At 44.5% G+C, this 27486-nt stretch overlaps 1 protein-coding gene across 4 annotated transcripts in view; it reads left to right on the plus strand.

Moving 5' to 3' along the window:
* ALCAM (activated leukocyte cell adhesion molecule) overlaps positions 1-27486 on the plus strand; it is a 289118-nt gene that overhangs the window by 79515 nt on the left and 182117 nt on the right. For all 4 annotated transcript variants that reach the window (XM_030204168.1, XM_030204165.1, XM_030204166.1 and 1 more), the window contains exon 2: positions 14196-14296. In XM_030204168.1, coding sequence (XP_030060028.1) covers positions 14196-14296 — 101 coding nt within the window. The remainder of the gene's footprint in view (positions 1-14195; positions 14297-27486) is intronic.

Here is a 27486-nt window from a genome sequence, read left to right on the forward strand (position 1 = left end):
GACCCCTGAGGCCAAATACAGATATTCCAGGAAGGTGGTGGGCTTAGGCAGGCCCGTGTCCAGGTCCTTTGGAACATGCCACATCAAGCCCCGGTCTCCAAGTTAGGTTCCAGGGGCTCAAGCAGTGATCTCTCCAGCTTCCCTTTTAGGTGTTTTGGCAGAGGGGCCGATGTCCTTCGCATCACTGGAGTTCCCTCCAAAGGGATCACTTTCCCTTTTCCTGAAAATTCTTTTTGGCTTCACCCTCGTCCATGGATCAAGGCCAACATGCTGCAATATAGAAGTCTAGACTGTATATTATGTAGCAGCTAGCAATAAGTTTGTATTCTGCTTCTTCTAGTTCTGTCTAAATAAGGTACATTGAACAGACTTTTAAATGCTTAGCGTGTTTGTATATCTTAATGTGCAGCCTAGTTTGTATTTTTTTAGATAGGTAGTAGTAGTTTGTGGGGCTGAGATTGGCACAGTTTTTTTGTTAGGTTTCACTCTGAAGAGATATACATTTTTGAAATGTTAATATGTATTGTATGTCATAAAGAGTATTGGACATATGTTTTTTGATGGGTGTTATATATGGTTTAATTAGGATAACAACATTATGTTGTTTATGCATTTCTTTTTGTATCAGTTTGGTTAATTTTCAGTGTGTCTGTTTATAAAAGGAGTGGCTCTGTTTGTGGTTTTTCAGTCATAGGTTCTTTTGGGTTTTTTTTAATGTTTTTTTAACGTTCACACCTTTGTATATTTTCCAAATATATATTGTTAGTGCTTTTTATTTATGCAGTATATATAGTTTATCAAGGACCCTCATTTTCTGTTGTCCATGAATTTTTGGAAGCTTTGTTCAGAGACTTCTCAATATTAAGGACATGATCCAGCTAATGGTGTCATATGTAGCAGATGTATGTTTTTTATAATTTTATTTTTTAACTTCTCTTAGATGGTTATTTCTCTTTTTTGCGCTCTCTCTCTCTATATATATACATATATTTTTGCAAGCATAGGGCCCTGTTTATTAAGCTGTGATGTAGGCGCACTATTGTTTTTAGCGTGTGCTAATGCTAGAGACACCCATAGGAATGTATGGGCGTCTCCAGCATTAGCATGTGCTAAATTTTAACGCACGCTAAAAACGCTAGCATGCCTTAGTAAACAAGGAACATAGGGGTCCTTTTACTAAGGTGCGCTGAAAAAAATGAGCTGCGCTAGTGTAGGTGTGTGTTTTGGGCGCAAGCAGATCCATTTTTCAGCGCACCTGTAAAAAAGACCTTTTTTATTTTTGCTGAACATGAACATGCAGCAAAATAAAAATTGGCTTGTGTCCATTTTGGGTCTGAGACCTTACTGCTAGCCATTGACTTAGCAGTAAGGTCTCATGCGGTAACCATGCAGTAATCGTCTAAGCATGTAGAATGACGAGTATCGCCCGATTTCCGCCACGTGCAGGAAAATAAAAATTATTTTCTGGCTCGCATAGCGGACACGTGTAAAAAAATGAAATGACCACCCGGACCTCGCGGTAGCTGGGCAGTAACTCCAAATTGACGCATGTTGGGCATTCATAGGCACCTATGCGGCTTAATAAAAGGGCCCCACACTGAATTAAGGTCCATTGTTTTCCATTTTTTTGTGGTTCTTTGAAATGATTTTTAATATTCATGAGATGATGTAGTATTTTACATCATGAGGGTTCCATTTTAAAAGGTGCAGCAGACACACGCCATAGTTTAATATACATAATGGTGCTCTGCCATTAGTGGATCTTTTTCATGAGTGGAATGACAAATAAGTTTTGTTCAATCCTTCTGTTAAATGTATACTATCTCGTTTTGGCATGCGAAGTTCACTTTGCTAACAGCATAGAGTTCACGTTTTCCCTTTTTTTGCATATTGAACTGTGTTGTCTTAGCGTCTTCTAATCATTTGGTATGGATAGTTCATTATGAGGATAGTTAATTATGAACGTCCGTCTGTTAGAGTCTCTTAAATAAAAGTTTTCTTATCACTTGTGATATATGACATTATGAGATCCTAATTACTAATGTATATATGTCTGCTTTTAGAATTCATATTGTTTTTGGTTGTCCATAGAGATTAAAAAATTGGGGGGGGGGGGAGAATTTTTGTAATATTAATGAGATAACGTAGTCCTTTGACATTATGAGAGTTGCATGTCTTAGCTTCTTTGTACAATGGTGTTTTGGAACCTAAGGATGCTTTGTGAGCAGTCCGTTGAGTAAGTTCTTATTTAACTTGTCTTGGATTCTGTATTGTATTTACATTGGCACATTGGGTTTGATTTTGGTAAGTGCAAGCCACTCACTTAGGGCAATTGATGTTGTATTTTGCTTCCTTTTTTTTAATTGACTCATTTTTGTTCCCATCTAATTTCTATATTTATGTGATACTAGTAGGTGTAGTTGTTTTTCTAGTGTAGCAAAAGCTGAGCATAATTGTTTTTTTGTTTTTGTTTTCTTTTTTCTGAGCTCGTGCCAAAAGTGAGACATTTATTATATTTATTTGGACAGGATTAAGACAACTCATAATTTGGGACATTTTCTGCAAGCTGGTAAATTTACATTGGTAGAATTGTGTCTTGATTCAAAATAATTTTTTGGGGGGGGGGTCATTTAATTTTTATAGTGCTAGAACAGCATGTAATCAATCGTGCTCAGAAGGTGGTTTGAGATTTTATTTCTAGGGGAATATTTTTGAAGTAGGACACATTTTATATTATCTTTGGGGTCTTTTTCTAAGCTGTGGTAAAAGGTGTGGGTGCTGTGCTGTTGTCAGAGAATGTTTTTGATGCACTCTGAGGCTCCCTTTTACCACAGCAGGTCAAAGGCTGTCTTTTTTTTCACAAAAAGAAATGGCTGTGCAGTAAGTGAACCACTTGCTGCATGGCCATTTTGAGGGGAGCACTTACCGCCACCCATTGAGTTGGTGATAAGGGCTCCCACACTAACCCAGTGGTAATTGGGCAGTGCTGATTACCATCAGGTAAGCACTGGAGCTACAAAAACAGAAAATATTGTTGTAGCACTGGAACATGCTGGAGGTAGGAACTACCACCGGTCTTCTGCAGTTGCCCAGCGGTAGTTCCAGATTGGCGAGCAGCAAGCTTGTTGCCGCACACCAGCCCTTTAGTTAAAGGACCCCTTTGTCATTAATCATCCTTTTTTTTTTTTTTTTTAATTGCTAATGTTCATTGCGCCAAATACAGTTTTTCATACGTATGCTGTTTAGATACTGTAGGTGTTTTATTTTTGGCTTAGATATTTCTTTAAGGTGATATAGTCATTAGGTAAATGTCTTACAGGTGATTATTTTTCATAGTTAGTTGTTACCATTTTGACATGTTCTACCATGGGTCTATTATGGTATGCCAGTGGTATTTTGCTGCTCCATATATCACTTTTTAAGAGACACTCCTGCTTATTTTCGGAGGAGAAGGGCGGCCATTTTCTGACACAAATCGGGAGATGGCTGGCCTTCTCCTAAAGCCAGCCAAATCGGTATAATCGAAAGCCTATTTTGGCCGGCTTCAACTGCTTTCCGTCGCAGGGCCGGCCAAAGTTCAAGAGGGCGTGTCGGCAGTGTACTGAAGGCGGAATGGGGGCGTGGAGGCCGATAATGGAGATAAGAAGGGCGTCCCTGACGAGCATTTGGCCGGCTTTACTTGGTCCCTTTTTGTTCATGACCAAGTCTTGAAAAGGTGCCCGAACTGACCAGATGACCACCGGAGGAAATCGGGGATCACCTCCCCTTACTCCCCCAGTGGTCACCAACCCCCTTCCACCCAAAACAAAAATTCTAAAAACATTTTTTTGCCAGCCTCAAATGTCATACCCAGCTCCATCACAGCAGTATCAGGTCTCTGGAGCAGTTTTTAGTGGGTAAAGTGCACTTCAGGCAGGCAGACCCAGGCACAGCCCCCCCTACCTGTTACACCTGATGTGGTAAATGTGAGCCCTCCAACACCCATCCAAAACCCCCCGTTACCCTTTAAGGGCTGTGGTAGTGTTGTACAGTTGTGGGTAGTGGGTTTTGAGGGGTTTGGGGGGCTCAGCACACAAGGTAAGGGAGCTGTGTACCTGAGATCAATTTCTGAAGTCCACTGCAGTGCCCCCTAGGGTGCCCGGTTGGTATCCTGGCATTTAAGGGGGACCAGTGCACTACGAATGCTGGCTCCTCCCACGACCAAATGCCTTGGACTTGGTCGATGGGCATCCTCGGTTTCCATTATTGGCAAAAATCAAGTTCGCCCATCTCTAAGGTCGACCATCTCTTAGGTCAACCTAAATGTTGAGATTTAGGCGTCCCCGACCGTATTTAGAAACGAAAGATGGACACCCATCTTGTTTCGATAATACAGGTTGCCCTGCCCCTTCACGGCGCCATCCTCAGAGATGGGCGCCCTTAGAGATAGTTGACCCTGTTCGAAAATGCCCCTCCTAGTTATTTACAAATATTTGATCCCTTTAGAGCAAAAGTGGGCCATGTCCAGTTTGCATTTCTAAGCAGCACTTATCTTTGCTTTTAGAAAAAGTGTAGATTGCTGATAGATTAAAGTCAGTTTAGGCATTGCTTGTTCGTTTTACTGAAATTTTGTCATAAGGCTAGTGTTTAAAATATCTTGTGATTTTTCTAAAAGCAGTAAAGTTCTGCATACAAATGAAAAAAGTGGACAAGGCCTGCTTTTGCTTTGAAGAGCTCATTTAAAACCCGCCCATGCACAGTTCTGAGCAAGGCACAAAATAACATACTATATTCTCTCTAATACTCACCCATCTCCAATAATTGCCCACCCCCTTGCTTCAGGACCTAAACTCACTGGAACATTTGGTTTTAAAACCAAATTAAGATTCCTTCAATAATCAACCTCCCCAAAGACAACCAGATCTCTCCTCTTACCTTATCTCGAGGTTATGATTCTGGGCTGGTGCAAGGCGTTGAATATCTAATAATAGCCCTCAGGCAATTATTAGAGAGAATATGGTATATAATCTTCATATAAAACAGTCACTATAAATGAAACATAAAAGCAGTCTCATATCATAGACAAAGGCATAACATGCACATCTTATACAAACAAACCTGCAAAGGGATAAATAACCCGAGTCAAAAATCAAAAAAAGAAAGATGTAGGCCTCCTAACCAGCAGAATCAAGGTGAGAACAGGTACAAATCTTGGCTGTTTGGGTTTTGCTGCTTCAGATCTCACTCAGCTTAATCGCTGTCTTGATGCTGTTGCTGATTGGCTGTCACAAAAAAAAAGAACTTTTATTCCCTTATAAGAATGCATTATTGTTTAGGGTTTTCATCTTGACTAGTTCTTGATTTCTGATGAACAAAATCTCTGCCGTTGTATTTTCCAGACCAAAGGAGGAAGATCTTCAATCTGTTAGATCTTTTTATAACCAGAGAGATCTCAAAAACCCTTATCTTGTTGAATACTTTGGATTACTGCAATCTATTATACTGCAGATGAAAGTAATCTTTGCATCACTTTCAACTATTGCAAAATGTTGCTGCATGCCTTCAAGCTGGCGTATTTGACCAGGTCTCTCCATTTATTAATTTTTATTGGCTGCCCATCATCTATAAAATACACTTTAAAGTTCTCCTCCTTGTAAGCCTTTTGATCCCTTATTATATTGGTCACAACTCCATTCTCATTACCTAAATCAAGATTCTTTAATGCCATCCCCCCCCCCTTAATATAGTAAGGCAGACTGCCTTTAGTTATTCATTGTTTGCTCATTTTTGGGGGGTAATATTTAGGTTCCTTGGGACTAAGGAGGAGGAACTGCAGGTTGCCTGCTGCATTTTTTTTTCTAAAATGTTTTTTTCTTTCTATTGATCTATGACTGATTGATTGTAAACTGCTTGGCTGTACTGTGTGAATGAAAGGCAGAATATCAAGTCACACTAATTATGTAAAGTTCCTGTAGATGCTGCCAGCTCTGTTCCTCAACCTGCAGTAATCCCCCTCTAATGTTCCTGTCCCCCATCACGCTCCTATTCCTAGGAAACTTGCTGGCTCCACTGGATCTCTAAGATAGTGCCACTTGCAGAACTCTCTCTCCCCACCTCATACAGAAAAATCTAATTTGCACAGTACAGGAACTTCCCTTTAACCCACCCTGTCCCTTTTTTGACTAGAATTGTTTTCTAGTGTATTAGCTTCCAATGCCTTATCATTGGGTGGGGCCTTCCCACAGTCTTTGACTCCTGTCTTGGCCCCTCCTTTTATAAATTAGTTGGCAGAAACTGGAACATTATTAGGAAACTGAATGGCTTGCTGGTATTGGCACTAGAAGCAAGCAGGTTCACTTATCTTTTTTTTTGGGGTGGGGGGGGGAGTAGAGGGAGTGACTGGAGATCTACAAATAAAGGTTTCCACTCATGTTGTTTTTCAGACACTCTAGCCATCCTGGCTTATTGACATTCATACTAAAAAGATGTACAAACAAACCTGAAAAATAATCAGACTGTTTACAACTCTAGGCTCTTGAGCACATCTGACAGGGTCTTAACATCTGGGCCCTAGGCAAGAACTTTAATCTGGCCTTGTAAAGCTACATATAACCTACTTGAGTATGTGCTTGTTCTTTATGTAGTGGCCTCCTTGTTGGTTGGGGCTGAGGGATACCCCAGAGTTGAGTACATAATCAATTTGTGGGGTCTTTGGCTAAATTTGCACTTCTGCCCACCTAACTTTTAATTCACAACACACAGACTGTAAAGCCTATATATTTATGAATGAAATTGACGAAACACTTCACCAAATAAAAAGTTCTAGGTCTCCTTTGGATTGTTTAATATACTTCAAACTAGCACAAGTGTACTATCTCACTCAAAAAATATAGCAACAAAATACCCCTGCTGATGGTGCCTTTGTTTCTTTATATCTCACCTTCTACTCATAGTCCTCTCCTCCTCCTACTAAAACTGATGTATATTTTGGAGCAAAGATTAAGCCCTGTAGGTATCCTAATCTCTAGTGGATGGGAACAGGTTCTCCGTGTTCTTATCCTTTTATAATGATCAATAACTCTTTGGTGCTTCACTGAGTTCCTTGAGTGATGTAACTTTTGACTTTTTTTGAAAGGTTAAGGATAAGTCCCTGGGTGTTGGGTATATTATCCCCTGGTACTTAAGGTAGTAGGCATTCACTGACTCCAGTTTCCAGTCCTTCCTTGTTTGGGACTATCTTGTCAAGAGGCTCACTTTGTGTTGTCTTTGGATGAAGTTCAGGATCCAGTCTCCCCATGACCAGACCTTGTGCCTTAGAGCACACTGAGCCTCAGAGAGGTAGCTCCAGACTGACTTCCCCTGATCAGTTCACTTAGTATGGCAACAGTTCTTTCTTTGGTTGCTCCAGGGGACAGCAGAGAGTAAAGCTAGCACCTTCTGTGTTTTATTCTTCCCCTTCCTTTCCCCAAATCCCTAGGGCAGAGAACTAAGGTTCTGGTGGGCTTCTACATGCTTGATATCTAGAAAATAAGGAGATTCACAACATAGAGCACAGATGCGTCTAAGGAATATATTAGCTTTTAAGAGGAAAGGCCTCAAGAAGCCCCCAGCTTGAGTTTTAACTACGGGGGCTGGACTTCTTCATCATTGGCCAAAACCTCATTGGGCTCTTGATCTGGCAAACTTCTCGAATCTCAAGCACCGTACTGTTAATAACAAAACACTTACCTTGTCTGCTTAACTCTGCAGTACTGGTCCTTCCTTCACCGCGATATCCTCTTAGGGAGGAAGATCTAGCTCCTCCCTTGTTCTTAGGTTTTTATACTTCCTCCAAAAGGTAAAGCTCAAATATTGTTGGGCCATTTTTTAGCACTTTTATTGGAGTAGGAACCCAGAATGTTTCTCTTACAACTGCATAGGAAGGCACATTTGGAGTATTGCTACATTTACATTGCTTTCAGCTGATAAAGAGAACGCTAGTCTAGTAAAAACAAGTTTGGAAAATATGCAGAGCAGGGCTCATGAAATTCTTTTCAACCTTCTTTGTGTGTTTTTGTCTTTGTGTTCCTATCTGTTTATCTGGGGGGGGGGGGGGGGGGGGTGTGTGTGTGTGTGTGTGTCTGTGTCTGTGTGTGTCTGTGTCTGTCTGTGTGTGTCTGTGTGTCTGTGTGTACTCCACTTCTGTATGCCCATGTCAGATAAACACATACTCAGTTTATCTGCACTACAGTTTTTCTACCATTTTAAGAAGCAAACAATTTGATTAAATCCTGATAAGACCAAGTTACTTTGGCTTGCCTGTAGAGGAACTTCCATTCATGATGTTTTTTTCCAGTGACTAGTAATTTATCTATAAAAGTAGATCCTTATTCAAAGATTTTATGTATCATATTAGTAACCTCTCTTTCCTTTGAGTCACCGGTACATCATTTAACTCAAACTGTCTTTTTAAAATTACGTTAATTGCGTCATATTCAACGGTTCTTTGGCAGGGCCCATTTTTCCATTTTGGTACACTCTAGTACAGTGATGGCGAACCTATGGCATGCGTGCCAGAGAGGGCACGCAGAGCCCTCTCCCTTGGCACATGCGCCATCGCTGGTCCGCCCACTCTCCCTCCCTGCGAGCACCAGTTCGGCCTCCCGCCCTCCCTCTAACCAAACAAGCATCAGGCCGCCCGCCCGTCCTCCCTCCCTCCCTCCCAGCACCAGGAACCCCCCTCCTCCTCTGAAATTTAAAAAGCGTACCGTCCTACTCCTCGGGGTTAAGGTGGCGTGCATCGGCAGCGGCAGCAAAACGCGTGCTTTTCGTGCGGCGCGCCTTTGGCCTTCCTTTCTGTCTCTCAAGCTCTGGTCCCGCCCAGCTTGAGGAACAGAAGGGAAGGCCGAAGGCGCGCCAAGCGAAGAACACGCGCTTCGCTGCCGACGCACACCGCCTTAACCCCGAGGACAGTATGCTTTTTAAATTTCAGAGGAGCAGGGGGTTTCCTGGTGCTGGGAGGGAGGGAGGGAGGACGGGCGGGCGGCTTGTTTGGTTGAGGGAGGGCGGGAGGCAGGCAGGCAGGCCTGGTGCTGGGTGCTGCTGCTGCTGCATGGGAGGGAGGCCTGTTGCTGGGTGGTAGGGAGGCCTGCTACTGGGTGCTGCTGCTGCTGGGTGCTGGGAGGGAGGGAGGCCTGATGTTGGGTGCTGGGAGGGAGGGAGCGAAGGAGGCCTGATGTTGGGTGCTGGGTGGGAGGGAGGCCAGCCTGATGCTGGGTGCTGCTGGGTGGGAGGGAGGCCTGGTGCTGGGAGGGAGGCCTGCCTGGTGCTGGGAGGAAGGGCAGGGGGAGAGGAGGGTGGCTGGACATGGGTGGCTGGAGGGGAGAGGAGGGTTGCTGGACATGGATGGAGGGCAAGAAATGAAGAAGAAAGGAGGAAAGTAAAGAAATAAATGGAAAGGAAGCCCTGGAAACGGAGTTAAGAGGACAGATAGCAGCAGAATCGGATACTGGGCCAGCATGATCAGAAAAACAAAGTCACCAGACAACAAAGGTAGAAAAAATCATTTTATTTTCATTTTAGTGTTTGGAATATGTCCAATTTGAGAATTTACATCTGCTGTCTTATTTTGCACTGGGTATACTGGAGCTGTAACAGCTTACAGAAATGATTTATAATGAAAGAAAATCATGTTATTTTTTTCTCCTATACTAGTATAATATTTTCAATGATGTCTGTTTATATGCGCCATGGCTAGTGTAAGGCAGTGGCGTAGCAAGGGGGGGGGCGGTCCGCCCCGGATGTCAGCACAAGTGGGGTGCTCCGCCGCTCCCGCTGCTTCCAGGCACCCCCCCGCACCCAAAATCCGCCCCCCCCGGGCGCCTCGTAGAACCCTCCTCCTCCTTCCTTCCCGCCCTCGGCAGCCCTCCTCCTCCTCTTCGCCCCCCCCCCCCTCCATATCATAACCTTTTACTCCCCGTAGTGGCAGTGACGTCAGTTACTTACGAAGAAGGCTGCAGGCTCCCCTCCGGCTTCATCTTCTCCCTTCGCTCTTCACACAGTGAGTGTCCCGCCTTCGCGATGACGCGTTTCCTGTTTCCGCGAAGGCGGGACACTCACTCACTGTGTGAAGAGCGAAGGGAGAAGCTGAAGCTGGAGGGGAGCCTGCAGTGCCTTCTTCATAACGGAACTGACGCCGCTGCCACCACGGGAAGTAAAGTGTTATGATACGGGGGGGGGGGGGGAGAGGAGGAGGAGGGCTGCTGTGGGTGGGAAGGAAGGAACAGAAAGGGCATGGGAGAGAGGAGAATGCTGGACATGGGGGAGAGAAGGGGAGGGCATGGGGGAGAGAAGAGGAGGGCATGGGGGAAAGAAGAGATCGCTGGAGGGGAGGGCAGGGGAGGAGAATTGCTGGACATGGGTGGATGGATGGAGGGGAGGGCAGGAAGGAACGGAGAGGAGGGCTGTGGGGGAGCTGAGGGAGGGCAGGGAGATTCGCTGGACATGGATGGGAGGGGAGGGCATGGGGAGAGAAGAGATCACTGGAGGGGAGGGCAGGGGAGAGAGGAGAATTGCTGGTGGATGGATGGAGGGGGCAGGGGAGAGAGGAGAATTGCTGGTGGATGGATGGAGGGGCAGGGGAGAGAGGAAATTTGCTGGATATGGATGGATGGAGGAGAGGGGGCAGAGGAGAGGAGAATTGCTGGACATGGATGAATGAATGGGGGCAGGGGAGAGAGGAAATTTGAAAGATATGGGTGGATGGAGGAGATGGCAGGAGAGAATGGAGAGTTCCTGGACATAGATGGAGAATTGCTGGATATGGGTGGATGAATGGGGGCAGGGGAGAGAGGAAATTTGAAGGATATGGGTGGATGGAGGAGAGTGCAGGGGAGAATGGAGAGTTGTTGGACATGGATGGATGGATGGATGGAGGGGAGGAAAGTCAGGAAGGAAATGCACATGGAAGGAAGAGAGAAGAGAGGAGAAATGTTGGACAAGGATGGAGGGAAGGAAAGACAAAGGAAGGAGATGCACATGGAGAGAGGGCAGATCCTAGATGGAAGGGGCAGGGAGAGAGGGCAGACTTTGGATGGAGGGGACAGGAGAGAGAGGGCAGACACTAGATGGCAGGGAGAGAGAGAGAAGGCAGATGCTGGATAGAAGGAAGACAGTGAAAAGAAGATGAGGAAAGCAGAAACCAGAGACAACAAACTGCAAGTAAAATATATTTTTTTATTGTTTTGCTTTAGGATAAAGTAGTATTGTAGCTGTGTTAATAAATAGAACATGGAAATAAGGTAATCTTTAGTGGACTAATTTTAATATATTTTGACTAACTTTCGGAGAACAAAACCCCCTTCCTCAGGATAGGATATTGTAAAATCACTATACTGTACTGATCTGAGGAAGGAGGTTTTGGTCTCTGAAAGCTAAATGTATTAGTCCAATAAAATGGTGGTATTTTATTTTCTGTTTCTGTGGTGTTGCATTGTATGCTCAGTCTGGCCTCTTGGGGGTTCAGTTTAATTTTTGTCTAAATAGAAAGTTTGATTACTTATTCTATAGTGGTTTAGGGTTTATCTGTGTTTGTGAAAAAGACACGGCTTTCAGTTGGCATTGACTGTGCAGGATCGACGATCTGTACTATTCTGTCTGGTTACGTTTTACAATAGGCGAATTGATGTTCTAGTGCTCACTGTAGTGTTTAAGATGCTTTCCTTTTCCTTATGTGACTCGTAGAAATTACTGCTTATGGTATGGTAAAATTGTTCTAGAGATCCTGAGTGTTTTGTATTCTCGGTATGCCTAGTACTGGATTTTGGAGGGGGGTGTTAAAAAATGACCGGCCCCGGGTGTCAACTACCCTAGCTATGCCAATGGAGTGTGGCTATCATAGGGGTGGAGTCATATGTGGTGACCTCGCCCATAATGAGTACCGGCACTTTGCGATAAATAATTCGATTTTGGGTTGCTGTTTGGCCACTCGGTCTCTGAAAGGTTCGCCATCACTGCTCTAGTATAATGAATCATTTGGATTACTGTAATGTTCTTTACTCATCAGTATCATAGAAATTACATTTGAAATTACAATTATTGCAAAAATCTGCTGCAAACCTTATTTTGGGTCTTAAAAAATTTGATAGTTCCACTTTTGCTCTTGCATCTGAGAGTTTTATTTAAGATAGCTTGTTTAGTTTTTAAGATATTTGATGGTACATCTGCAAAATATCTTTTTAATTTCATATCTTTTCCTTTGGGTCATGATAACTGAAATTCATGAGATCCACTCTGTTTGTTACTCCCTTCTTTTCCTGGTATCAAATATAAAAATATTTTGGAGTCCTCATTCTGTTATCAGGCCCCTCATTTTTGACTTTCACTTCCCTATGTATTATGAAGTTCTTTTAGATATTTTCAGTTTCGTAAAAATTTGAAGTCTTATTTCTTTAAATGTTATTAACTTAGTAATTTTTTAAAATTCTTGCTTGTTTGTTTTTTTTTACATTTCTTTCTGTTAACTGTTTTGAACCACTAGATAGTGGGAGTTGGTAGAATACAAGAGGCATGTCACATGACATCACATTAAGCACACTAGCTGTAAGCTTGTGTTTTGCTTACATACACAAACTTGACTAGTCCCCGCTGACAGTAGCTCTCAGTTTATGTACACAGTTGAATGGCTCAACTGCCTAGCACATTCAGGGTCCTTTCACTAGTGTGCTGCCTCCACTGCCACTTGATACCTTTGGTACCTAAAGAATGCAGAGACAGCCAGGACTGCACTGCCTTTCTTCATTAGGTCTCAGCTTTGTGATGTACAACTGGCTCCACCTTGCAGCAGTTGAACATCACTAAGCTGAGACAGGTTGATTTCCAGTTTGACGGCCATGTAGTACAGACACAACTAAGTTTGCTCTGTACCTTCTTCACTGACTATCCCCAAAGAAAGCTGCACCACCAAGCAGACTGCCTTTGCTATTGTTGCTGGAACTGCCAAGCGCTTCATTAGAGGTAATGAAGTCCCCAATGCCACGTACCTTAAAACCAAAAACAACCCTTTTGATTACAACATTGTATGAATAAGGCCACAAAGCCAGGGAGCTGGCAGGGAATGCACAGATAACAGAAATGCATTGCCTGTGGCATCTACTCTAGAGAAAGGGCAGAGCAGATCAGTAAACAGACCTTGTTCTTGGTTTTGCAAGAGCTCAGAACCGCTAAGACTGAAATAGCTGGCACAGTGGTCAAGTAAACTGGAGGAAATAAATGGAAGATATACAGCTTATAAGGCTTGGTTGGCTCCCCATTCTTGCTGTCCTAAATATTCTACCCCTGATGTCTTGCTAGGACACAGGTTTGGGCCTGTTCTAAGGTACATCTGTTTTGGCACCAACTCTTGGCCCAGGTTTGCCCGCATGTGGAGATATTCCAATGTTTTGCGACTACCATACTGATTTCTTTGTTTTCTTCTGCTTCACCAGTTCCTAAAGAGTATAAATGATTTCTACATTGTGCTATTTTAATGGGTAAAAAGACAATACTATATTACTGGATCTCTGCATAAGCTCCAAATATTGTCCATTGGAGGACCTGTATGATTCATGGAGTGGCAATTTTTTGATTACATGGATACAAAGGGGGCTCATTTTCAAAGCACATAGACTTACAAAGTTACATGTAACTTTATAAGTCTATGTACTTTGAAAATGAGCCTAAGTCTGGGGAGGTATTTTGCACTATTTGGGAACCTTTTGGGACTTCATTTCCTTACATGGCCGAAGCCTGAAGTAGGTTGTTGAATCTTTAGTATGTATATAGACTTGTTAATTTGGATACCTGGTGTATTAATAGTTTTTTTTTGGGGGGGGGGGGGGGTGAGTGGGGGTTCTTTTCTTTATAAGGGGTGGATGTGGGGGGGTGGGGGTTCGTTTTGTATCAATTTATGGTCATCTGTTGGGCTTTGCCGAAATGCTGGTTTGTGAGTTGTTTGCTCTTACAGTCTTTTTATTCATTGTTGTACTTTGGTGACCAACAAACATATTTAAACATACATTTTTACAGGATCAGTATATTAAAATCTCAGGCATGAAGGGTGGGGGCCTGAAAGTTAATTGAAGGAGAGCTGTTAAGTGCTCTGGATGAAAATTCACATTTTGTTTTTAAAGTTTACTCTAAAGTCTAACATACATATTGGCTCTGCTACAGATTTCTATAATGTTGTTGTTTTCTAACAGGTCTTGGAATGCGTACAGTAAATGCAATATATGGAGATACAATCATTATACCTTGTGATTTGGATATACCAAAGAGCCTTTTGTTTGGAAAATGGAAATATGTAAGTAGACGTTGAATTGATGTAAGCTAAGTGGGACAGATTTGAATAGGCAGAGAAATGTGTGATGAAAAAATTGTAAATAAATGATTACAATTATGTTAGCATTTTTATAGATATTTGTTATTGATTGTGGATATTGGAATGGAATTAGTTTCACAAATATAATACATGAATATTTTTATAAGCCTGCTTCTATTTTCAGAGAGATATTTTCTTGCAAATTTAAATGTAAATTGAAATTCCGTAGTAGCTTGTTGTTTCTGCTCTACTTAATGAAAGTCATTTTCAAAGCTTTTTATGAGTGAGCAGTTTTTCCTTTGACAAGCAGGATTGCATTGGGCACACAAGTAGGTAACATCATGACATCACCACAATGGAACAGCTCTCCCAAGAATGCTAAGGGTCATGGTATCTACATGTATCACAGTTCACCAATTGTACATAATGCAGTATATGAACATCATCTTCCAAAAGGTACAGTTTCTCGCCCAGTCTGCCTCAATAGGTGAAGGCTGTTCTAGCGGCCATGTTAGCAGAAACAGATATGTCAAGCCCATCTCCAGACTCCATTCCTTCCATCTTCCTGCAACATATGCCTGGAATAGACTTCCTGAGTTGCCACATAATGTTCTGTCTCTGGTCCTATTCAAATCTATTTTTTTTTATTTGTTACATTTGTATCCCACATTTTCCCACCTATTTGTAGGATCAGTGGGGCTTACATAGTACCGGAGAGGCTATTGCAGACTCCGGTGTGAACAAATACAAAGTGATGTTATGGTATGATAAAGTTCATGTGGCACAGCCACATTAGGGCATCGTATAACGGAAGAGTTGTGTTATGTTCATTACGTCTTTTAGTTTTGTTGTGTTGCAGAGATCAGGCATTTATGTTGGATCAGTAGGGTATTCCTTTTTTAAACAGGTTAATTTTTAGTGTTTTCCGGAAGTTTAGCTGATCGTACGTAGTTTTCAAGGCTTTTGGTAATGCGTTCCACAGTTGTGTGTTTATGTAGGGAAAAACTGGATGCATAGGTTGATTTGTATTTGAGACCTTTGTAGCTTGGGTAGTGCAGATTCAGGTACGTTCGTGTTGATTCGGATATGTTTCTAGTTGGTAGGTCGATCAAGTCTGTCATGTATCCTGGAGCTTCACCGTAGATGATTTTGTGAACCAGGGTGCAGATTTTGAAAGAAATGCATTCTTTGATTGGGAGCCAGTGTAGTTTTTCGCAGAGGGGTTTTACGCTTTCAAATTGCGTTTTTCGAAGATAAGCCTAGTTGCCGTGTTTTGAGCGGCCTGAAGTTTCTTTAAGGTTTGTTCTTTACATCCCGCATAAATTCCATTGCAGTAGTCTACATGGCTTAGTACCATTGATTGTACCAGGTTGCGAAATATTTCCCTCGGGAAGAATTGTTTCACGCATTTAGCTTCCACATTGAGTGGAACATTTTCTTTGTCGTGAATGTCACTTAGCTCTCTAGTGTTAAGTTGCAGTCCATTGTAACGCCGAGGATTTTCAGGCTGTCTGAGATAGGGAGAGTGTAATCTGGGGTGTTGATGATTGTGGGGTTGTCCGCGCTGTGTTGGGATGAGAGGATGAGACAGTGTGTTTTTTCTTTGTTGAGTTTTAGTTGAAATGCATTAGCCCATGAGTCCATGATGTTCAAGCTGATCTTGATTTCGTTGGTGATTTCTGTCAGGTTAGATTTGTAAGGAATGTATATTGTGACATCATCTGCATAGATGAAAGGGTTAAAGCCTTGGTTGGATAAGGACTTGGCTAGTGGGGTCATCATTACGTTGAAGAAGATTGCTTATAACGGTGATCCTTGTGGTACTCCACAGTCTGCTTTCCACGGTGATGATATGTTTGAGTTTGATTTTACTTGCTATGTTCTTGTGGTTAGAAACCCTTGATCCAGCTAAGTATGTTTCCACCGATCCCAAACTTATCTAGTAATCTTATTAATATATTATGGTTTACCATGTCGAATGCACTAGACATGTCGAATTGGAGGAGGAGGATGTTTTTGCCTATTGCTATTTCCTGCTTGAATTTGGCTAGAAGAGTGAGTAGTACTGTTTCTGTGCTGTGGAGGGGGCGAAAATCTGACTGTGGTTTGTGTAATATTGAGAATTTGTTTATATAATCTGTAAATTGGGTACCATGCTTTCCATCAGTTTGACTAACAACGGAATGGATGCTACTGGACGGTAGTTAGTGATTTCATTTGTTTTTTTTCTTGTTGTCTTTTGGTATCGGGGTGAGTAGGATGTTGCCATTTTCCTTAGGGAAGAGACCTTGGTGAAGCATGTAATTTAGGTGGAATGTGAGGTTTGCTATGAAGCGGTCAGGGGCGGATTTCATTAGGTAGTTGGGACAGGTATCTAGTTTGCAGTGAGTGTTGGAGAACCTGCTGATCGCCTGTGTAACTGCATTGATGGTAAGTAGGGTGAAGTTTATCCAGGTTCGGTCTTCCGGGTATTCTCCAGTGGTTGGGTCCAGTTCATTAAGGAAGTTTTCGATGTCAGTGTTGTCATGAGGTAGCGTGTTGCAAAGGTTTACAATTTTTTCATTGAAATACTTAGCAAGTTTATCTGCAGATGGAATGTCTGTATTCGTTGTAGTGACCAAGTTGGTGTCTAGGAGTTTGTTCACTAGTTGGTATAATTTCTTCGTGTCTTTGTAATCTGTCCCTATTTTAGTTTTAGTGTGATCTTTTGGTCTGTCTTATTGCGTATTTGTATTTTCTTTGTGATTTGTTTCCATGTGTTGAGTGTATGTTCGTCTTTTGTTTTTCTCCATGCTCGTTCGAGTTTCCTGGATTGTGTCTAAAAGCCCACTTTTTTGAGGCTGCTTTTAACTCTTAAGCCCTTCTTACCTGTTTAATATCAATTTTTAATAATTCCCATAGTAAAGGAAAATCTCTAATCTCTTATTTATTCTGTTTGTTTTGAATAGGTTGTAAGCTCTGTCAATCAGACTATGGTGAGGGGTGACAGGTGAGACCCGGATGGTGTTTGTGCCACAAGAGGAGAAGGCAGGAGCTGGGAGCCGGGTTGGGTTGTGGGATGGGATGAGATGTGAAAGGTGAGAGCTGGGTGTTTGTGTTGTGGGAGGAGGAGATTGGGCTTGCCAAATTGAAAAATAAATTTCCCACACAAAACCCCGCCCCTGCCGTCATCACCCCGCCCCCGCCATCATCACCCTGCCCCCGACGTCATCAGCTCCACCCCCGATGTCACTAACCCCGCCCCGACATCACTAACCACGCCCGCCGCAACCCGCAGCAGTCAAAAATTTCCAACAGTGGGTTGCGGAAAGCCACCCAATTGGGCGGGAAAACCGCAACCTTGGCAACAGTGAGATGGAAGCTGTGTGTGGGGGGGGGGGTGAGCTGGGTGGTGGTTGTACTGTTAGGACATGAGAGTTGGTAGGATGTCAAGGACAAAGCTGTGTGTTGTGAGGGGAGGGGAGGGTGGAGCAACAAGAGCCGGATGTCTGTGTGCCATGAGAGGAGAGGGAGCAGTAAGAGCGAAGGAAGGAGTGAGGGTTGGCCACCAGAGAGGTGGAGAGCTCTGGGTGTCTGTTGTGGGGGAAGTGAGATTTGAGTATCTGTGCTGTGGAGAGGGGAAATAAGGAGAGAGCTGTTGCATCTGTGTCAGGGAGGGGACAGTTTGAAGCAGAAAGGGAGAAAGTTGAGTGTCTTTGTACTAGGGTGCAGGGGAGGTATGTGCAGTTGGAGGAAAGAGAAACCTAGAGATAGATATGGATAAATGTAGTTATGACGGGGGCGGTCATTGGGAGACCGCTACAAAAGGGGGTAATGAATGCCACAGAAGGGCTCTGTCCTTTCCTGGTTCTCTTCCTACCTCTCCCTCCGCACCTTTAGTGTTCACTCTGGTGGATCCTCTTCTACTTCTATCCCTCTGCCTGTCGGTGTACCTCAGGGTTCTGTTCTTGGTCCCCTCCTCTTTTCTATCTACACTTCTTCCCTTGGTTCATTAATCTCATCTCATGGTTTTTCCTACCATCTCTATGCTGATGACTCCCAAATCTACCTTTCAACCCCTGATATCTCACCTTGCATCCAAACCAAAGTTTCAGCGTGCTTGTCTGACATTGCTGTCTGGATGTCTCAACGCCACCTGAAATTAAATATGACCAAAACCGAGCTTCTCATTTTCCCCCCCAAACCCACCTCCCCACTCCCCCCGTTTTCTATTTCTGTTGATGGCTCTCTCATTCTCCCTGTCTCCTCAGCTCGAAACCTTGGGGTCATCTTTGACTCTTCTCTCTCCTTCTCTGCTCATATCCAGCAGATTGCCAAGACCTGTCGTTTCTTTCTTTACAACATCCGTAAAATCCGCCCCTTTCTTTCTGAGCACTCTACCAAAACCCTCATCCACACCCTTGTCACCTCTCGTTTAGACTACTGCAATCTGCTTCTTGCTGGCCTCCCACTTAGTCACCTCTCCCCTCTCCAGTCGGTTCAAAACTCTGCTGCCCATCTCATCTTCCGCCAGGGTCGCTTTACTCATACTACCCCTCTCCTCAAGACCCTTCACTGGCTCCCTATCCGTTTTCGCATCCTGTTCAAACTTCTTCTACTAACCTATAAATGTACTCACTCTGCTGCTCCCCAGTATCTCTCCACACTCGTCCATCCCTACACCCCTTCCCGTGCACTCCGCTCCATTGATAAATCCTTCTTATCTGTTCCCTTCTCCACTACTGCCAACTCCAGACTTCGCGCCTTTTGTCTCGCTGCACCCTACGCCTGGAATAAACTTCCTGAGCCCCTACGTCTTGCCCCATCCTTGGCCACCTTTAAATCTAGACTGAAAGCCCACCTCTTTAACATTGCTTTTGACTCGTAACCACTTGTAACCACTCGCCTCCACCTACCCTCCTCTCTTCCTTCCCGTTCACATTAATTGATTTGATTACTTTATTTTTTGTCTATTAGATTGTAAGCTCTTTGAGCAGGGACTGTCTTTCTTCTATGTTTGTGCAGCACTGCGTATGCTTTGTAGCGCTATAGAAATGCTAAATAGTAGTAGTAGTAGTAACTGTAAGGGGGCATATCCTCTTTGTGGGTGGGGGGAGATTTGAGGGAGGCAGAGAGAGAGTGTGCTGTTGGGATGTGTGTGTGTGTATTGGAGGAGGTGGGTGAGAGGCAGAGAGCTATAGGGGACATATCCTCAGTGGAGGTGGAGTTAAGGGGAGGCAGAGAGAGTGAGTGAACTATTGGGATGTGTGTGTGAGATGGGGGGAGGCAGAAAGAGCAAGTTATTGGGATGTGTTACGTGCTGTGGGAGAGGCAGAGAGTGAGCTATGGGGATGTGTGTGTGCTGGGGGTGAGCGCCAGAGAGAGAGAGAGAGAGCAATAGGGGGTATATTCTCAATGGGGTGGGGCTAAGAGGAGACAGATTGAAAGAACAAGCTATGGGGATCTGTGTGTGCGAGGGGGATGCACAGAGAGACACAGCACACTATGGGAATGTATGTGTGCTGGGGAGGGTGAGAGGCAGAAAGAGCTATAGGGAACATATTCTCAGTGGGGTGGGGTTAAGGAAAGGCAGAGAGAGAGAGAGAGCAAGCTATGGAGATGTGCGTATGCTGCAGGGGGGAGGGAGACATTGAGAAAGAGCAAACTTTGAGGATGTGTATATGCTGGGGGGGGGGGGGGGAGCAAAGAAAGAGCAAGCGAGCTAGCCATGGAAGTGTGTGTGTGCTGGGGGAGGCAGAGAAAGAGAGAGTGCTATGGGACAGTGTGTGTGTGTATGCTAGGAGCAAGGATGGAGATAACTGGCGGTTTGGGGGGGGGGGGGTGCTTGCTGAAGGACAAGGGGAGAGAGAGAGAGAATATGGGGGAATTCACCCTGGAAAGTAAGCCCACATGGAGCCTCCTTAATCAGGAGGGTATTTGGAGCACTAGAACTGCAGAAGCAGCTCATAAGGAGCATTGTTACTGAGAAGGAGATTCTCTAGCAGTTCTGGGGTGGGGGAGGGGGAAGAGAGATTCACAGAGGCTACTGCTGGGGGCAGGGATGTGATGATGAGGTTGCAGCTGGGGTGGCTGAGTAGGTGATGAAGAATGGCTTTAGGCTGTGGTTACTGGGAGTGGGTGGGCTACCTGTGGGGGAGGGGTTAAAACTGTAGCTGCAGGGGGCAGGTGAGCAATGGAGAAAAAGCTAAGACTGCATCTTTTGGAGGTAAGTGGATGAGTACATCACCCCATACACCCAGCCTTAGCAGCTTTAGCATTAACTTTTCCCACATTGTCCCAGAAACTGTAGCCTAAAGCCTGTCTCCATCGTCAGATATAAAATATGAAGGTGGGCAATGGGAAAAGCAGTAGCCTCTTAACCACTCCTTCCCTGCTACTGTAATAACTTGTTGTGCCTCACCTGGAGCACATTATCAATGTGTGATTTATAAACATGCATTTATAAATAAAAATTCCTTTCATTCCAAGTCTGGCTCTAAATCTAAGAAACTGATGGGCTCAACAGTTTCTTAGATTTAGAGCCAGATCAACTTTTAGATGCCCCAGAGGACATCTGCCTAGATCATTGACTGAGGCCCTCCAACCTTCATTATATCTTTAAGCTTGCTGAGAAGTTGGTTTTCCATCAACTATTTCACTGTGTTGAGCATTTTCATGTTTTAAATTCTTGCCAATCAGGCTTCCACTCATGTCACAGTACTGAGATATTAGTGGCTCTTCATAGTGAGGTACATTCCACCTCTGATGCTAGCAGTCTTTCTTCACTTAACCACTGCGTTTGACATGGTGGATCATTCACTTCTTTTGCCAGACTCAGTTCTATTGGCATAATTGGGGCAATGTTCTGCTGGTTCTTGTTTTTCCTGAATGGTAGATCATTATTAGTTCCCCATGGGCTTTCCACATCCATTCAGTATCTCCTTGTGGTGTCCCCCAAGTCTCTCTCATGTCACCCTTATTGTCCAATATTTTCCTGAGTCCTTTCATCCAAGATCACAGGTTCAGCATTTACAGTTATGCTGGTGGCATCTGTTACTCACTTGTTTCAACCCCCTCTCCTTTAATCACACTAAATTCTAATCAGTGATAGTAATCACATAATAAATGGTTGCACACAAACAAGTAATTTTTAAGCCTGATGATAAAAACTGAATGCCAGCTAAAACTGTAACCGAGTTTAATCAAGGATCGTCATCTGACTGGTTTCTGAGGTTGGTTGTTTCCAACACAAATCTTGTAGTATCTGGGCGTGATATTTGCCATAGGCTTAGTTCAGATGTTTCTTCCTGTTGCACATCAGCAAAGTTTCACACCAGACTCGCCCTCATTCCAGATCAGATTCTCTTTTCCCTATCAGTTTCTGGGGTCTGGGACTATGTTCAAGTTGTGAGTGCTGTAGCCTCTTTCTTGGGCACTTTTCCATGGGCCAGATTCCACATCAGTCCACTTCAGTGGTCCCTTCTTGGATGTTCGTCTCTATCTCTCTTGGACCCTCCAGACCAAACTTCACCTCGACTGGTGGATTGAGTGCTACCTTTCTCTGTCAATTTGAAGTGCTCTCTCTGCAGGTGGCTATCAGCAGCTTGTCTGCTGCTTGACCATGTCTTCTTTGAGTGCAACAGGTTCCAGATTCTTTCTGGGAGTTCGACGATCAGCCTCCTCCTGCATTGCTGGATGTGGAGACAGGGCTGACTTGTTTGGTAGATTACTTGTAGACCTTGCTTTGGACGTTGGCCAAGCAGATGTCTTTGACAGTCACAGCCCATCGTTTGCTGTGGTTGCACCACTGGGCGGTGGAGGCAGTTTCAAGAAGCTGCTAGTTATGCTCTCTTTTTAGGGTGAGCGGTTTTTGTTGAGGATTTGGTGGAGTGGGTGAAGGCTCTGGGTGAATCTGCGACTCAGCATGTTTCTGGGGACATGTGGCCACATTCTGTTGTAATAGGTTTATGTTTTTTGGTTGATCACTTATCCCTGTGGGAAAGGAGAATCTTATAATTATGTTTTCTTCTGCTTTGCTATGAGAAATACTGACTGGCCAAGAAGCATTCCATCCTATATGACAGTGCAGTTCAGCACTCTCTATCTTCACCTGCTGGTAGATGGTCACAACCCACAAGTATCTGGGATTCATTTGCTGTGCCTAAAGGAAAGAAAATGATCAAGTAAGACGTAATATTTCATTTTTGGTGGCGGTCGCTTCAGCTCACAGAGTCCCTAGTAGCTGATCCATAAGTACATAAGTACCGCCATACTGGGAAAAGACCAAGGGTCCATCAAGCCCAGCATCCTGTCTCCAACAGCGGCCAATCCAGGCTTCAAGAACCCGGCAACCCCCCCCCCCCCCCAAAAAAAAAAAAAAAAAAAAAAAAATTAATAATGTTTAATGGACTTTTCCCTCAGGAATCTGTCCAAACCCCCTTTAAATTCCATGTCATCACAACAGAGTAGTTCTTCGCATGCACCCTAAGTTTCTTCCTAAGGTGGTGTCAGTGTTTCATCCTAACCAATCAATCATTCTTCCCTATGCCTCACGCCCTGGTGGAAGCACACTGCATACCTTACACTGCAAATGAGCCTTGGCCTTCTATCTGGAGCAGACTAAAGCCCATAGACTACCCAGAATTTTGTTTCTTTTGATCCAATCAGAATTGGAGTAGCCATCGGCAAATGCATACTTTCCAGTTGGCTAGCAGATTGTATCTCCTTCGCTTATGCCAAGGCTGAGCTGACTCTTGGGTGTCATATCATAGTTCATAAAGTCAGAGCCATGACTATGTTGGTAGCCCACTTGAGCTAAGCCTCCATCTATGAGATATGCAAAGCTGTGACGTGGTCGTCAGTCCATACATGCACATCACACTACTGCCTTGAGCAGATTACCTGACATGACAGCTGGTTCAGTCAGATAGTCCTGTTTACTATGATGACTAGAATCAAACTCCACACTCCTAGGCCTAGTTTTGTTCTGTTCCAGGCTCCACCTTTTCAACCAATTTGTATATAATTTCAGGTTAATTGACTTCAAGGCCTCCATGTTTCGAGTCCCTATCGTTCTTGCATTGCTTTTGGTGAGCATGTTAGCTAGGGATTCTCAGATATGAGAATACAACTGGCTGCTTGTCCTTGGAGAAAGCAAAGTTATTCACCTGTAACAAGTGTTCTCCAATGTCATCAGGCCAAGTATTCTCATATACCCTCTCACCTCTCCTAGGAGTTGTCTTCTTCAGCTCTATCATCTGACTGGTGGACCTGTTCTCACACATCAGATGGGAAGGCACCAGCGCACATGCGGTGGGACGCTTCTAGAACTTTAATCTAATGAACGCTAGGCATCATCCTTACTGGGCTTCATCAGATGACATCATCCACATGTGAGAATACTTAGCCTGCTGTCTTTGAAGAACATCTACTTTAGGTGAGTAATTTTGCTTTGCTGTAGACTAGCGGCTGACTTTTGAACACCCGATCTCAGCACCAGTCAAGAAAAGCTTTTTTTTCATGGCAGGCTCAATGCGGCTTAGGTACTTATTTGTACCTGGGGCAATGGAGGGTTAAGTGACTTGCCCAGAGTCACAAGGAGCTGCCTGTGCCTGAAGTAGGAATCGAACCCAGTTCCCCAGGACCAAAGTCCACTCTAACCACTAGGCCACTCCTCCACTCCACTTTTGTGCTGTCCAACAAGTTTTGAGCAGTATCCTTGCAGATGACTGTTTTTGTGCTCCGATGATCTCCCACCTTGACTACTGCAATATCTAGGCAGGTCTGCCTCATTATTTGAGAAAGTATTTATAGGCTGTACAAAATACAACAATAAGAATTCTATGCCAGGCTAAAAGATACAATACGCTATCATTGACTGCCCATTCAGTATCGAAATCAATGCAAGATTTTCATGCTCAACCATAAGGTTCTTCATCCACACTCTCCTCCCTAATTTCCCAGCTTCATGCTCAATTTATGATGGCTGTCTTTATCTACCAACCTACTCAGTTTGCATGACTTGACTCTACATGTCACAGTGCCACCACTTTCACTTTCCCACTGTTTTATTTTGTACCTTGCTCCCAACATCACTACAAACAGAAGTTTTTTTTAACCAAATTTAAGAAGGCTTATCTCTTTGTCATAGTCTACCTGTGCTTCAGTGTCATACTCTTTGGTAGCTTGAATGTGGCTGAACAGTGTCTGCATCTTCCTGTCTTTCTCCTTGTCTTTCCTTACTTTCCCTTCATACTCCACTCTGCTATCAAATTTTGGTGTTCTCTTTCATGTATATTGTTTTGCACACCACTCTGTCATGTTGGCAGGAAGGACAATATATTAAATCCAATGATCCATATAAAAGCAATAATTCCTTTTCAGGAAAGGAGAAACAGGGGTGATATGATACAGACGTTCAAATATTTGAAAGGTATTAATCCGCAAACAAACCTTTTCCGGAGATGGGAGGGCGGTAGAACGAGAGGACATGATATGAGAGTGAAGGGGGGCAGACTCAAGAAAAATGTCAGGAAGTATTTTTTCACGAAGAGAGTGGTAGATACTTGGAATGCCCTCCTGCGGGAGGTGGTGGAGATGAAAACGGTAGCGGAATTCAAGCATGCGTGGGATAAACATAAAGGAATCCTGTGCGGAAGGAATGGATCCTCAGAAGCTTAGCCGAGATTGGGAGGTGGGGCTGGTGTTTGGGTGGTGGGGCTAGTTCTGGGCAAGACTTCTACGGTCTGTGTCCTGAAAATGGCAGATACAAATCAAGGTAAGGTATACACAAGAAGAAGCACATATGAGTTTATCTTGTTGGGCAGACTGGATGGACCGTGCGGGTCTTTTTCTGCCGTCATCTACTATGTTACTATGTTAAGAAGAAAATAATACCCTCCCCATTCTATAATCTCATGCGCAAATATATACACCTTGTGTGTGAATTAGTAAGTGCAGGTTATAGAATACTAGCAGTTAAGTGTGTAATGCCTTTAATTAGGAGATAATTGGCAATAAGTACCAATAATTGGCATTAATTGTAGTTGGTACTAATTTGCAGTTACACATACAACTGCAGTTAGTTGCCATTCTATAATGTTAGCACCTATTCCTTGTCATTTGCAGCAGATGAATCCAAGAACTAGTGGGTTAAGTCCACCTACCAGCAGGTGGAGATAGAGATAAACAAACTAAAGGCAGTGATGCCAGGTGGCCAGCTCCTTCCTCATTTAGTATGTCTCTATCTCAGCAGGTGGTGGATAGCTTTTTCTCCAGCTCCTGGGCCCAAGGCCTCTGAGGGTGCTCCTGGGCTGGTGGCCAGTTTGAGCCGGGGGTGGTGGACTGGTGGTGTCCCCTTTGGCAGCATATGCAGTTGCTGGTTCCCTGCTGCACCTCAAATTCCCTCTGAACAGGCTTTTGCTGTTCCTTCCTTTCCCTGTTTGTTTCTGTCTCCTCACTAAAAAAAAAAAGAACCATAGAATTTATTTAAAAGAAAAACAGACAAGCTCAGGGAAGTTTGTTTTTGCTGAGAGCAGGTTAGTGTTACTGCTGTCAGAGTCCTGTTTTCTGTTGCCTGCTTGTTTGAGCCTGCCTCGAAGTGGAGTCAAAGAGTTTTTTTTCTTCGGCTCAGCTGTCAGTTCCCACGCTTTCCCGGTCCGGGGTAAGTCCTGCTGGGTTCCTCTTCGGGGGTGGGCGATGGCAGCAGAGGTGGTAAAACGCTGTGCCAATGCGGGAAATGGCATTCGGCGGCGGGCCTTTGCAGTGCGGGGTGCGCTGATTTTGCGGGACTCGACGGAGCGGTGGCCCCCCCGACAGCGTGCTTTCCCGCCCGGAGCCTGGCGATTCTCACACCATTTTGCGATTGGTCGCAGAGCCGGCTCCGGTAGTGGTTTTGAGCAAAGCTTCTTCTCCGCTGGTAGGGGAGTCAGGGGGGCCGTCAGGCACTGTGGGCAGTGGTGCAGATGCCATGGCTGCGATCTCTGTTGCGGGGGAGGGGTTTTGCCAGAGTTTATTTTGCTACTGCATCAGGCGTTTTTGTTGAAAGGGGCCTTGCCCCCCCCCCCCCCCCTCACGAGGTTGCCACAGCTTCAGCCTTTGATCCTCTCAGGGGGCCTGGGGGTAAGCAAGAGATTTTGGGTTTTTCCTCAGAGGATTTCTTCTCCTTTAAAAAGCCTAGGCTTTTTGGGGGGGTCTGAGGAGGGGTCCTGCATACAGTCGCCTGCAGCTTCCTCCGTGGTGGCTCTCTCAGAGCAGACGGGGGTAGAGGACGTGGAGGATGGTGTCCTCACTGACCAACCGGAGGACTCTTCCGCCGTGAGGATTTTCCATAAGGAGGAGTTGCCCTCCTTTATCTCTCAAGTGCTGGAAGCCCTGACTATAGAGGACTCTGAGGTTGCAGTTTCTCAGGCGGTCAACCCCAAGGTGGCTAGTACCAGATGACCTTCTAAGGCCTTTTCAGTACTTGAAGCTATTGAAGAGTTGATTTTGGCCCATTGGGCGGATCCGGATGGAGGGCTGAAAGTGGCCAGGGCTATGGCCAGGCTGTATCCGGTTTCAGCGGACCGTTTAGAGCAGTTTGCTCTACCTAGGGTGGATGCCCTGGTGACGGCGGTCACTAAGAAGACTACTCTTCCAGTGGAAGGTGGTGTGGCACTTAAGCATATGCAAGACAGACGGCTAGAGGCCTCTTTAAAATGTGCCTTTGAGCTTCTGTTTGTAGTTCTTATGCGGCTAGAGCTTGTGTCAGTTGGCTACATTCTGTCATGGATTCGATTTTGGAGTCTGATATGCCGGGAACTCCTCAGATATCGCTGATGGATATTGGGCTGGTGTACTTGGCGGATGCCTTGTATGATTTGGTCCATGCTTCGGCCAAACTCATGGCCTTGACCGTTTCCTCTCAGCGTCTTCTGTGGCTCCGTCATTGGGCCGCAGATATGGCCTCTAAGCAACGGCTCATTAAATTGCCTTTCCAAGGGAAATTGCTTTTTGGGGAAGACCTAGAAAAGATTGTTAAAGATTTGAGGGATTCCAAATCTCAGCATCTTCCGGAGGACAGACCCAAGTCTACTTCCAGGCAGGGAGCCTCGAGGTCACGTTTCAGAGAGACGCGACGGTATCTCCCTGGGCGGTCCAACGCAGCCTTTCAGCGTCCTCATTTTGGGCAGCGTTCTTCCTTTCGCAACGAGAAG

This window comes from Microcaecilia unicolor, chromosome 5, assembly GCF_901765095.1.
Source record: "Microcaecilia unicolor chromosome 5, aMicUni1.1, whole genome shotgun sequence".
NCBI lineage: Eukaryota > Metazoa > Chordata > Amphibia > Gymnophiona > Siphonopidae > Microcaecilia > Microcaecilia unicolor.